The sequence below is a fragment of the Ursus maritimus genome, unplaced genomic scaffold, assembly GCF_017311325.1.
Source record: "Ursus maritimus isolate PB19 unplaced genomic scaffold, ASM1731132v1 scaffold_16, whole genome shotgun sequence".
NCBI classification, from domain to species: domain Eukaryota; kingdom Metazoa; phylum Chordata; class Mammalia; order Carnivora; family Ursidae; genus Ursus; species Ursus maritimus.
The window spans coordinates 43,774,582-43,786,576 of NW_024424008.1; the positions used below are offsets into that span (position 1 = coordinate 43,774,582).

The 11,995-nt window shown below is 49.7% G+C and overlaps 1 protein-coding gene across 1 annotated transcript in view; it reads right to left on the bottom strand.

Annotated features, from left to right (window-relative positions):
* NRGN (neurogranin) overlaps positions 1-4,683 on the bottom strand; it is a 6,645-nt gene extending 1,962 nt beyond the window's left edge. Inside the window, exon 1 of the mRNA XM_040631092.1 lies at positions 4,496-4,683. Coding sequence (XP_040487026.1) covers positions 4,496-4,510 — 15 coding nt within the window. The 5' untranslated portion in view covers positions 4,511-4,683. The remainder of the gene's footprint in view (positions 1-4,495) is intronic.
* Positions 4,684-11,995: the final 7,312 nt, after the last annotated feature.

The following is an 11,995-nucleotide window of genomic DNA, read 5'->3' on the forward strand; positions in this document are numbered from 1 at the left end:
GTGTGTGTGTGTGTGTGTGTGTGTGTGTGTGTGTGTGTGTGTGTCCCTCCTGGAGAGCGGCAAGCAAAAAGGGTCAAGATCAGGTGGACACAGCTGTATTTCCAACTCAGGAAAGAGTCGTGCACGGTGGGATGGGGTGCAAGACAGCCAGATAGCCCTGAGTGAGCGAAGGGTCCATCACCATGGGCTGAGCTGGAGAGCTGCTGAGCAGATGGAGGGTGGGCTGGGAGGACAGTAAACAGCAGCAGGGACTCCTGGACGTGGCTGCTCCTCCCCCTGTCCTCAAAGGGTGCCTCCAGCTCAGAAGGGCCCCTTCTGAGTCCAGGATTCCCTGGGACAGGGTGTAGAAGAATCAGGCCAGTCCCTGCCCTAAGAAAAATCACAGCCCGGCTCAAAGCTGGAATTAGGGTGAAGGTGGGGCTAACCCCTGTTGAGTCAGCCTCCCTCCACCTAGGGCTAGAGGCCCAGAGACTGCTTTGCCATTGATTCTTCCTTTTCCAATGCTCCCCAGGAGGTACTCAAACACAGCAGAGAGGAGGTGGTCTGGAAGAAGCTACAGAGAGAAGGCTTTACTCCAAAAAAGGACAAAGGAAAGACAAGGAGGGGCAAGAAGCCCTTGGCTGTTGTATGCTCCAGAAGAAAAAAGGCATTATGACAATAGCTACCCATTAAGCACTTCTCGTGTTCCAGGCACAGTAACACAGTGTTTTACAGACATTATTTTATTTAGTCCTGGCAAAGCTATGACGCACCTTTTATTGTCATCCTAGTTTACCTCTAATAAAACTGATGATTTAAGTGTTTATAAATCTTACATAAGGTCGTACAGATAGTCACTAGTGGACCTAAGATCCAGGTCCTTGTATGTCAGAGTCCAGAGTATACTTTCAACCCCAATTGTGCAGGATAAGCAAAGGCAGTCAAGAAAATGAACCAAGCTCTACCTCTTGTTACCTAATGCTTTCTTATCTCAGCTCTTTCATCTGAAATCAGGATCATCATGTCTACTTCTATGGGTTGTGAGGAAGCATAAACAGCATGGTATACATCCAGTTTCTGGCACAATCTAGTTGCTCAATGAATGGTAGCTATTATGATGATTCTTTTAATTAATAAGTTGATGTGAAATAGTTGTTTTTGTAGGCAAAAAAACAAAAACAAAAACAAAAACCAACCAGACCAATTTCATATGGTTCAGCCTATAAGAATCCTATAATAATCCTATCCACCCCCAGGCCTCAGGTTTCTGTCTTCCACAGCATGCCCTAGCTGAGACAGGCAAAGGTTGGGAATTGATCGTATTGATTTAGAGGTAAGGCTCTGGAATGGAGAGGGCCTCAGTCCCTGAGCGCCTTTGTTGCTTAATATTACGCACAGCATTAATGTGGGTTGGGATGCAGATGGTTACTATGGAGTTAAAAAGGCATTTCTCATTTGATCTGACCCTCTGGCTTCTAGGAATTTTCTCCCTCCCCCTGCCCCCCCCACAAAGACTTCTTCTTCAAAAATGGCTTCCCCTCATCATACTTCGCAATGCTGTTTTCATTTCCTGGGCTTCAGAGTTCTGCAATTTGGGCTCAAGATGCCCACAATTGATTTAAATGCAGTTAAAGGAAGTTATTAAGAAGCCAGTATGGTTGTGGAGGGGATTGGCACTCTTTGTCTTCTGCAGGTCTAGCTCTCTCTCTCTGACCTCTTATTCTCCACCTGTAATCAGAAACAACTCTTCTGTGTTCCTTGAATGTCAGAGCTCAGTGCCTCTCTTGGGATATCCTTAGGCAACAGTGAAGCTTCTCCTCAATGGAGCACAATGATTTAAAACAAACAAACAAACAAACAAACAAGCCCATTCCTGACCCATCTATCCGTGGCCAGCAGCTATGGGGGAAGGGGTATCTTCCCCCAACCATGCTGTGACCAACTTGCTGACCAACCTGCTGTCTCTACCCTCCTCCACCAGATCCAGAATGGAAATCTGGAACAACAGGGAGAGCTCCTCCCCCAAATCAGCTCCCTCTCCCTCCAGCTGAATTCTCAGGGCAGAGCTGCTCGGTGGCCTGTCCACAGGCAGAACTAGAGAGAGAATAAAAGGAATCCAGGAAGGGTCACAGTTCCAGGCTGGTGCCTTCTAAAGCCTGAGAGCTCCATATGAACCAGAGGTGGAAAAGTGGTGGAAAAGAAGGTAAAACAGGAAACCATGGCTTCTAGTCCCAAGGGGGCATATCACTTCACCTCCAGGGGTCTCAGTTTCTTCAGCCGCAACTGGAACTTGGCCTAGATGGATAAATTCTTTAGGTCCCCAATCCTAAAAGCCTTAAGAATTATCCCTGCGGGGGCACCTGGCTGGCTTAGTTGGTTAAGCAGCATCTGCCTTAGGCTCAGGTCATGATCGTGGGGTCCCAGGATTGAGCCCCGCATAGGGCTCCCTGCTCAATGGGGCATCTGCTTCTCTCTCTGCCCCCACCTCATTCTTGTGCTCTCTCTTTCTCAAATAAATAAATAAATAGATAAATAAAATCTTAAAAAAAAATCATCCCTGCCTATTACTTACTATGTGCCAGGCCCTGTGCTTTGCACACATTACCTCACTTAATCCCCACTTCAGGTCAAAAAAGAGCCTCAGAGATATTTTGTAACTTACCCTAGGCCACAGAGCTAACAAATTGTGATGGGATTCAGAAGCCTCAGGGCAGGTAATTATTTCTGTGAGTTCAGCTAGACCAAGTCAAGCAGACTAAGGAAAAGAAAGGATCCAAAAAAATAAATGTCTCTTTGCCTTTTCATATTAAGTGAATGGAGGGAAGTCATATACATACGTGACTATGTAAATCAGCAACTGGTACATTTGAATCAGCAGCTCTGCCTCTTAAAAAAAAAAAAAAAGCTCTGTTTTCTTCTTCTCATTTCTGTTTGAGCCTCCTTACCAAGGGGCAAGAAGGAAAGAGGCAGAACTAAGTGTTTCCCAAACACCAGGTCATGATGGCCAGCAAGGAGAGCCCCAGAATAAAAGATAAATAGGGCCCCGCCTTGGGGCGCCTGGCTGGCTCAGTGGGTAGAAAATGCGAGGGGGGTTGACATCGAGGGGATTGGGTGTACAGCTTACTTAAAAAAAAAGAAAAAGAGGGCCCTGCCTCCAGACCCCAGATGCACTCTGTTCTCTACATGTCCCAGCTCCCTTCCAGCTGAGTCCACCTCCACAGAATGGGGATGGGGTAGGAAGATGCTTAGTCCCAGCCCTGTCCCAGCCCTCAACCCCTGTCACCTCTTCTCTCTTTTCTCCCCCCCCCCCCAGTCTGACAAGGGTGCTGTCTCTTGCTTCGTCCTTTAGCCCTGCAGATCTGGTTTGTTGTGATGATTAAATATAAAGTTAGATACATGATAAGCAATCACAGATTGACCAATATTATTGATGTTAATGAATCAAAATCATAATAACCACAACGATTTGCCCCCTAAATTCTTTCTGCCTCTTGGTACCCAGAATAGGGAAGTCTCACCTCTTATAAACTGGGCTATTCTTTCCTTCCAAACCTCACTTTTTTTTTTTTTTTTTCCTTTCGTAAGCCATAGGTTGGAGGGTGGGGAGCAGGCAAAGTCATAACCTCTTGTATCATTAGCTGGGTTGACCAAATGACAGAGAATGCAAGGACTTTGGAGTAGTCTTTCCCCATATGTAGGGGCTAAAAATAACTAAAAATAAAAAATAAACAAACACATTTGATATAGTATGATCACGGTACTCCTCGCTAGGAGCCAGGTCTTGTGCCAGGCGCTTTCGTACCCAAGTCACCTTAACAGCAACCTACTTTGGCATCAGGCACTCGCAGCATCCAGGTCTCCGTGTGGGCGCTGACAAATTGCAGACACTTCCTTGCCTCGCCAGCAGGGCTCTCCCGCGGTCACTTCACCCAGCCCCCTCCGGGACTAGAAGGCGTTGGGGGACGGGCCAACCCCTCCTCAGAACCATACTGACTAGGCTTTCTGCTGCCCATCATCATTCCTGAGCTAACCAGTATGAACCGACTGTCCCCCCCGCCCTGCGCTGTACAGTGCACGAGGGTCACGGAGATCATCCTGTCTGCCCACCCACGGCGGTGGTAGTGGGATGGGGAATGGGGTGAGGGCGAAAGCCAGGGGAAAGGAGACCGAAAGGAGTCGCCGCAGCTTCGCTAGTTTACAGTGTCTCTCAGGGGGAAGTTCCTCTTCTCGTCTAACCTGCAGCTTCGCCCTGCAGAGTCCGCGGTCCAACCTAGACTGCCTGGCGGATGGGCGCCCAGACGCCCCCGCGAGTTGGGGAGCATTTTTCCTAGGGCTTCCAAGTCAGGCGGTACCTTCCACCACCCACCACCCACGTCTCAGCAGGCACCCCTTATTGCTCCTGGGTCTTCTGCACCCTCAAATGCACTTCCATCCCTTACTCTCCCTCCAGAGGGTTCTTGGGAGCCCCTTGCCCCAGATCAAGCTGAGTGCCGGTCCCCCCGGCCCTCTAACTTACGGTGCAGCAGTCCATGCTGGTGTTGGGGGTCCTTGGCTGGGGCACAGGCTGGCGCAGGGCGGGGGTGGGGTCTGGGTGGTGCTGGGTGGGGACTCTGGGGCCTTAGGGTGCCCGCTGACCAGCGCCGAAGCAGCAGCTCTGCTCTCGGGTCCTCTCTCCCGCGCTCCGCTCTGCTCGCGAATGTAACCTGAGCCCTTCGGTCGAGAAGCCAATCAGGAGAAGCCTCGGTCAGGGCGGGCGGGGATTTTGCAGGGAGGACCACGCCCCCTCCCTGCTCCCTCCGCCTAGCTCCCCCTCCTGCCCCAACCTCTCCGCCTACACACTTCCATCCATTCCTCCTACACACCCCATCCTCCCAAATTCAACCCCCTTGTTTGCTGAGGAGGCAGACTGCCAGGCAGATGTACGCCGCCGCAGGCAGAAGGGGGCCCCCCGACATCCCGGGCACAAACACACTCACATCTGGGCACAACACCCCTCCCACCCATATGTGGAAAACCACGCACCCCTCCCCACCTCCCCACACTTCCACAACTTAGCTAGAGTCCCAAATATGGCTCCCACTAACTCCTCCTCCCCTCACCCCCGCCAGTCCTCAAAGAAAAGCCCCCTAAGACGTGCGTTTAAAAAGTCCCATCATCACTCTGCTAGGGAAGCAAGAAAGCTGTCAGTACAAAACCTGAGCGTGAGCACACATAAACACGAAAGCTCACAAGCCCCACATGTGCATATGTGGTAGTGCCCCGGCTCACTAAAACGCGCACGGCTACAGGCACACTCTACAGACACAACCTGAAAAAATAACTACCCAGACCTTGTACACACGCTGTGCAGATAAATGCAGACGGTGCACCGCCTACATGGGTGGTAATCACCCCACCCGCGATGTCTCTGTTACCTATTATCTATCTATCTATCTATCTATCTATCTATCTATCTATCTATCTATCTAATGTATATATTTATGCATAGATACTGGCTTGGGAGAAATACTCTTCCCTCCCACTACCCATACCAGAATCTCCCTAACGTCTTTTTAAAAATTAATTTATTTTAGAGATAAATGGAGAGAGAGTGCGCGCGCAAGGTGGAGAGGAGCAGAGGGAGAGGGACAAGCACACTCCTTGCTAAGGGCGGGCTGATCCCACTACCCTGAGTTCATGACCTGAGCCCAAACCGAGTCCCTTGCTCAACCTGCTGAGCCACCCTGGCACCCCTCCCTAACCTCTTGATCCCTTGCTTCAGAATAAAACAAAAACTGGCCACTCTCATCTTGCCCCTGGGAAGAAGAAAAATATCCTAAACTCTAATATTGGGAAATATAAGAAATTGTTGTCTTTCGGGGTCCATGGTGGAGGAAGGATGTGGGCTTTGTGAGAGGTTGGAACAGGGAGATATGGGAGGAGCATCGTGAGGCAGCAGCCTGCCACGTTTGTGGTGACCAGTGACCCCCCCCCCCCCCCCCGCCTGTCAGGGTACGAGAGCTGGCAGCGTGGCATGGTAAGTGGATAGAGTAGGCCACCTCTGAGGAAAAGAGAAAGTCTTTCTCAGCTAAGGTCCCAGAGGAGGGAACGCTGCTCAAGCAGGTTGACCGAAGCAGAGCAAGGAGGGGAAAATGCCCTGTGGCTCCGGTTGGGACAGGGGATCCTGAAACAGCACTGTAGGGAATCCAGAGCCACTGGCCAGTCATAGCATGGCTGTTGCATGCTCCCTTCCTACCTGGACGGGCTACCGCTTTGCCTGCCAAAGGGAAAATGATGGGACAGGGTTAGTCAGCTTAGTTCCCCCAAACTGAGCTGGATGCTGGCCAGGATTCCAGGGCTTGGGGTATAGGGGTGTCTCTCCCAGCATGTTTGGGACCCACCCACCCTTGTAACTGAAAATCTGTTCCCCAATCTGTCTCTGGCACTTCCTCTATCCCCCCACCTCCACCAAATGGCAGGATGTCCTGGGAACTCAGCCCCTTGCCTAAACGATGAGCACATCTGGGGCCTTAGCTTGTGTCAGTTCCTGTTGGACTTCCAATCTAGAATCCAGAGGAGAAAGGGAAGGAGGAAATTGGGGACAGAATGGGTATCAGGCCTGGACTCTGCTTTTCTCTTCCCAAATTAGAGCTGAGGAATTCGGGATTTAGCGAGTTTGCAGGAAAGTCTCCCAAGTTGCTAGGCAACATCCCTCTGCAGGCTGCTGCCTCTGGGCCCTTCTTCCTGCTGGTCAGAGCTGAAGGGGGTTAACTTTACAACATGCCCCCCTAAACTCCCACACAGGCAGCACAGCCCTTCCCTCTTCCCAAAAGACGCCCTTGTGTGGGGTGAGCGTGTCTCCGAACCCTGGCGGCCCGTGGAAGAGCAGAAATGGCAACTGTCAGTTCCCTCCGCAAAACAAGCATTTCAGCGACAGCCCACTTGAGGCGCCCACGCAGCACTGGCCACTGTGCATGCCGCGGGGGATGGGCAGTCTTGGAGGTAAGGAAAAGGTAGACAGAGAGGAAGGCAGACACAGGAATCAGAAGACAGACACAAACTCAAATAATCCAGAGGAAGGAGCAGTGACACGTACAACCTCATTTCAATGACACACACACCGACCCAGACGGACAGAAACACACCCTGTTCACACATCCACAGAGACACACACTGTGGCCCCATTGCCACCCACTGGCATCCAAAGATAGGCACAGAAGTGGACCCCTTGGCCATCATGCATCAAGGGCACATGCTTCCTTGGTGAGGGCTTCCTCTTTTGGACTAGGTGGCCAGGGTTCGTCAGCAAGATGGGCTGGCTGGAATTCTGAGCCCCTGCTCAAATAGATGAGTGAGGAGAAGGGGCAGGAGCTGTGTGGAATGCCTGGGTCTGGCTGCTTGGAGGAGCAGGCTGTCTCACTCTGCGAAGCTCGGAGCCTGGCAGAGCAGTGCCAGGTGACACTCCCCACGAGGGACTGCCGGCTGGGCGGAGGACCTGGGTGCCAAGGGCATCTTTTGGAGGGGCACCTACTAACCAGCTGGACTTGAGTCTTGTAGCTGTCCTCTGTGCCTCTTCGAATTTCATAAACTCTGCGGCCCCTACGGCTATTGAAGGAGAGGGACTGCCAGCCTGGAAATGAGATGAACTCCGGAGGGCCAGGTTAGAGAGGGCGCCGGGGCATGGGGGGGGGGCGGTGGGCTGCATCCGGCAGGGAGCATGGCGGGGGAGAGGCACAAAGTCAAAGCCAAGGCCAGCAGAGGAAGAGATTTTAGACAAAAGAAAAGATAAGAGATGGATTAGTGTGAAGCTTCTGGGGTCCAATACGGATCCATCTGGGGACAGATGGTGGGGGATTTGGAGAGAGTTGGTCCTCGTAAGCAGAGAGAAAAGCCAAGGCACATGGCAAGCTATTTGCCAATACTTGTGGCTTCCCTTCCTTGGAGTGGGCACTTTCTGAACATAACATCCCAGCTCAAGCCCACAGAGGGACTCCATGATAAGATGGGGGTGGAAAGTAGGAGGCCGATGCCTCTGGTGGAGCTGATCTGGGGGCTTCTTAGGTCAGGATTTCACCCATTGGAATGGAGGGGGTGGGGGTAGCAGGAAATTCAGTTTTCTCTGCAAATATTTCAGCTTTTGCTGTAGTAGTATTTTTAGCAACTTGGTTGGCAGAGGAGGAGCCCGGGTACATTTTTAAAGGGGCCTCCGCCAGACTGGAGGCCTCCTCCCACCCTCACCCCACACGTCCTAAAGCAGAGGGGAAGAAAGTACAAGGCTCAAGGGGCGCATTCAAATCAGGTTTGCTGGGCATTAGGTGACTGTTAAGTGCTGTTCACCCATAGTGCGTAGCAATCATCGGCAGTATCATTATCGTTAGCAGCATTATCTAGAAGAGGAAATATGTCTTGAAGTTCTGTTGTGTGCAGGGTACTACCGGGGACGCAATAGGGAAGGTTTAATATACTTGGAAAGACAGCGGAAGGAACCAGCACTCCTGTGTGACTACGAGGTGTCGTGTGTCGTGCTAACCACATCATCTATGTGGTTCCATTTCATTCTTACAACAATCCTGTGACTTCGGCCTTATGGTTCCTATTTACAGATGAAGAAGCAAAAAGGTTGAACAATGTACCCAAGGCTATATCGTCATTAAAGGGAAAAATCTAGATCAAAACTCAGAGCAGAATAATAACAGTATTCTACATTGGAATAGTGTTTTTCAGAGCGCTCCCGAATTCATGATTTAATTTGGTGCTCATGAGAATTGTGTGGGGAGGTATTAATATTTTTAACTCCTGTTTCTGAGGACAAAGTAAGGCTTAGAGAGGTTAAATGACTTGTCTAGAATTAGCCCTCTGGTGAATTACAGAACCAGGGCTAAAATGCAAGCGTTCTAACATTGAATTCTGTGTTTTCACCCTAGAGGTGTACAACACCCAGCACTTGCCCTGGGCTCCATGGGGTGGGTTATAGTGGTTAGCAAATCAGACACCGTCTCTTCTGTCTTGGATCTAACAGTCTGATGATAAAAGTATGTATGTGTACGTGTGTGCATATAGGTAGATATATGTATAGATATAGTTGTGTATATATATCTATGTGTATGTGTATGAAATGTATCGATATCTCCTAAAGTAATAAATGATAGATGCCGAATGAATGGTGCACAGTAAGCATTATGGGAGTTGAGGTGTGGGAGAAATCATCGAGAGCTGGGATGATCCAGGAAGTCTTCCTGGTTGAGGGGGCTAGAGATAGGCAGAAGGACATCTTGGCAGGAGCAAATGTTTTGAGCTGTGCACTGCATTTAGCGTCTCTGTGCTTATGCTGCCCCAGTCCAGAAAGGCCCTGAGGACAGCAATCCCAATCTCCTCCCCACCCCCACAAGGTTGTATTGTTTTGTTTGTTTGTAGTAGGGTCCACACCCAATGTGGAGCCCAAGTCAGGCTTGAACTCATGACCCTGAGATCAAGACCCGAACTGAGATCAAGAGTTGGAGGCTTGGGGCGCCTGGGTGGCACAGCGGTTAAGCGTCTGCCTTCGGCTCGGGGTGTGATCCCGGTGTTATGGGATCGAGCCCCACATCAGGCTCTTCGTTTTATATCTGAAGCTCAGCGGCCTGATTTTACCTCGGAACCCTCCAGGACCTGTAGGAACACAGCCAGTGTGTGCTTGTGCCTGCTCGCAGCCCTGCTGGTCCTCGGTGCTGCAACACGTACCGACCCCTTGCTCCTCCTTCACCTCGACTCCCTTCTTCTCTGGGCCTGTGTAGTTCAAAGTCCCGGATGTGGTTTACTCCTTGTTCCTCTACTGCCCCAATGTCTACCTGCTTTGTTGCCCTCCACTTCCCTTCCCTCAGTCTGCTTCCGCACCTTTCCTCATGAATCACAGCTAGGGATGGCTAAGCAGTGTGTGTACCTTCTGGGCCTACACATGCCATCTGTAAACATTGCACCAACACAACCATTTTTTATAACAAAGGAACAACCATCTTGATAATATTTTAAGGACAAATCTAGCAGAGTCCTAATAACCACCTCAACTGGGGGCCGGACAAATGTCTGCTTGAATTTGTTTTTATCAAAAGACTTACAGGAGGTGTAATTCTTACCTGATTCTTTAGTGCATTTAAAGGCCCTTTCTTCTGTGGGTCAGCCAGACGTTCAGATATCAGACCTTCTTTTTTTTTTTTATTTTAGTGATTTTTTATTATATTATGTTAGTCACCATACAGTACATCCCCGGTCAGATATCAGACCTTCTTGATTCTACCAGCGACATGTGCCCAGTGAAGTTCAGGCCATTCTGCTGGTCGTTGTCTACCTCAGGGCAGAAAGGATAAACTCTCGTCCGGAAGAAGGAGACCCTCGATCATTCAGAAGGAGCATCTCTTGGAGCCGGTGTATGGGGCCAGGACCCCAGCCTGACACTTCCTCGTGTTCACGCCGTCTAATCCGAGAGCTTGGGGCGCTGGTTTTGATCTGGATCCGCTGGCCATGGCTCTCATTCATTTGGCATCTTGCAAGGTACTCTTTTTTTTTTTTTTAATCTTCTGTCTTATTTTAGGAACTTTAAACTCTTGCAAAAGTTAAGTAATATATAATGAAGCCCACTGTATCCATTACCCATGTTTAATAATTCCCAGCACAACACCAAACTCATAACACCTATATTCCTTATGAGTCCCCCATTACCACTTCATTCACAAACATTCAGGTATGTGTCCTTGAAACATACAAACTCTTTAATACCTATTTTTAAAGCCTATGCTCATTAGCCTGGAAGTTCGGCAAGGAAAGAAATTCGAGCGGTTTTCTTTACCACTGTAGTCTTAACACAGTGTCTGGGACATAGTGGATACTCAGTAAATATTGTTTGAATAATTGAATGAACAAGGGGTGAATGAATAATACTGTCACAAGGAAACAAGGTTGGGGGGGGCGCCTGGGTGGCTTAGTCGCTCGGACATCTGCTTTTGGCTCAGGTCATGATCCTGGGGTCCTGGGATCCAGCCCTGCATCAGGCTCCCTCCTTGGCAGGGTTCCTGCTTCTCCCTCTCCCTCTGCCCCTCCCCCTGCTCATGCTCTCTCTCTCAAATGAATAAATATATATATTTTTAAAAGAGGAAACACTGGATAAGGAAAAAGTGCATGCATCTGTGATCAGGCATGATCTAATGTGTTAGAGGCCCTGTGTGTCTTCAGCAAGCCCTTACTAGGTGGACCTGAAATAGGGAGGCAACTCTTCATCTCTCTGAGATTCGGTCTTAGGCCTTCCATTCTGTGGAGCTCAGACATGGCCCCATGTGCTCCTTGGAAGTCCATGCTGGGGTGGCCCTTTTAGGGGAGCAGCATGGGAGATGGAGCATGAGAAGGGCCTAAGCGCTTGGGAAGCAGCCAGGCCTGTACACCCGTTTACTGAGTTTAATGTTTCTATTTCTGTTTCATTATTTCTTTCCTTTATCTTGGTAAAGCATTTCAACTTCGAGCTATGAGAGGGGACATTTAAGGAAGGGTTATAGACTCAGTCTCAGATCGGGGAGCCCAAGGTGGGAGAGCCAGCTTGAAGGCAACAGCCGTTTGCGGGGTACCTCACAAGGAAGGTATCTCTCAGTGGATGAGAGTCCAGCTTTGTGGTCTTGCTGCCCTGTTCCATCGGGACAGTCTCTTCCCATTGACAACCTTAGAGAGTTTTATCATTTTTTTAAAGGGGGAAGTTTCTTTCATTGGGTGATCTGACCATGGTTGACCCCAATTCTCAGGACTAAGTCTATATGTTAATGTTTTCTGCCTCCCAGGCCAATCCAGTGGTCTGATAAGTAGGTGCAGGCCACCCTGCCACTCCCATTTATAAGGAATTAAGGGCTTACCACCTTTCACTTTCCTTAAGCCAATACAGATCAGCCACACGCTGGAAATGGTGTTACCAAAGATCGTCTTCTAGGGAATTTCCATATGAGCTTCTGTGAGAGCAGTAAGTGTTGGTATGGAAAGCTCTTTTACCTTTAAACTTCCAAAGGAAGGAGACGTTGACAAT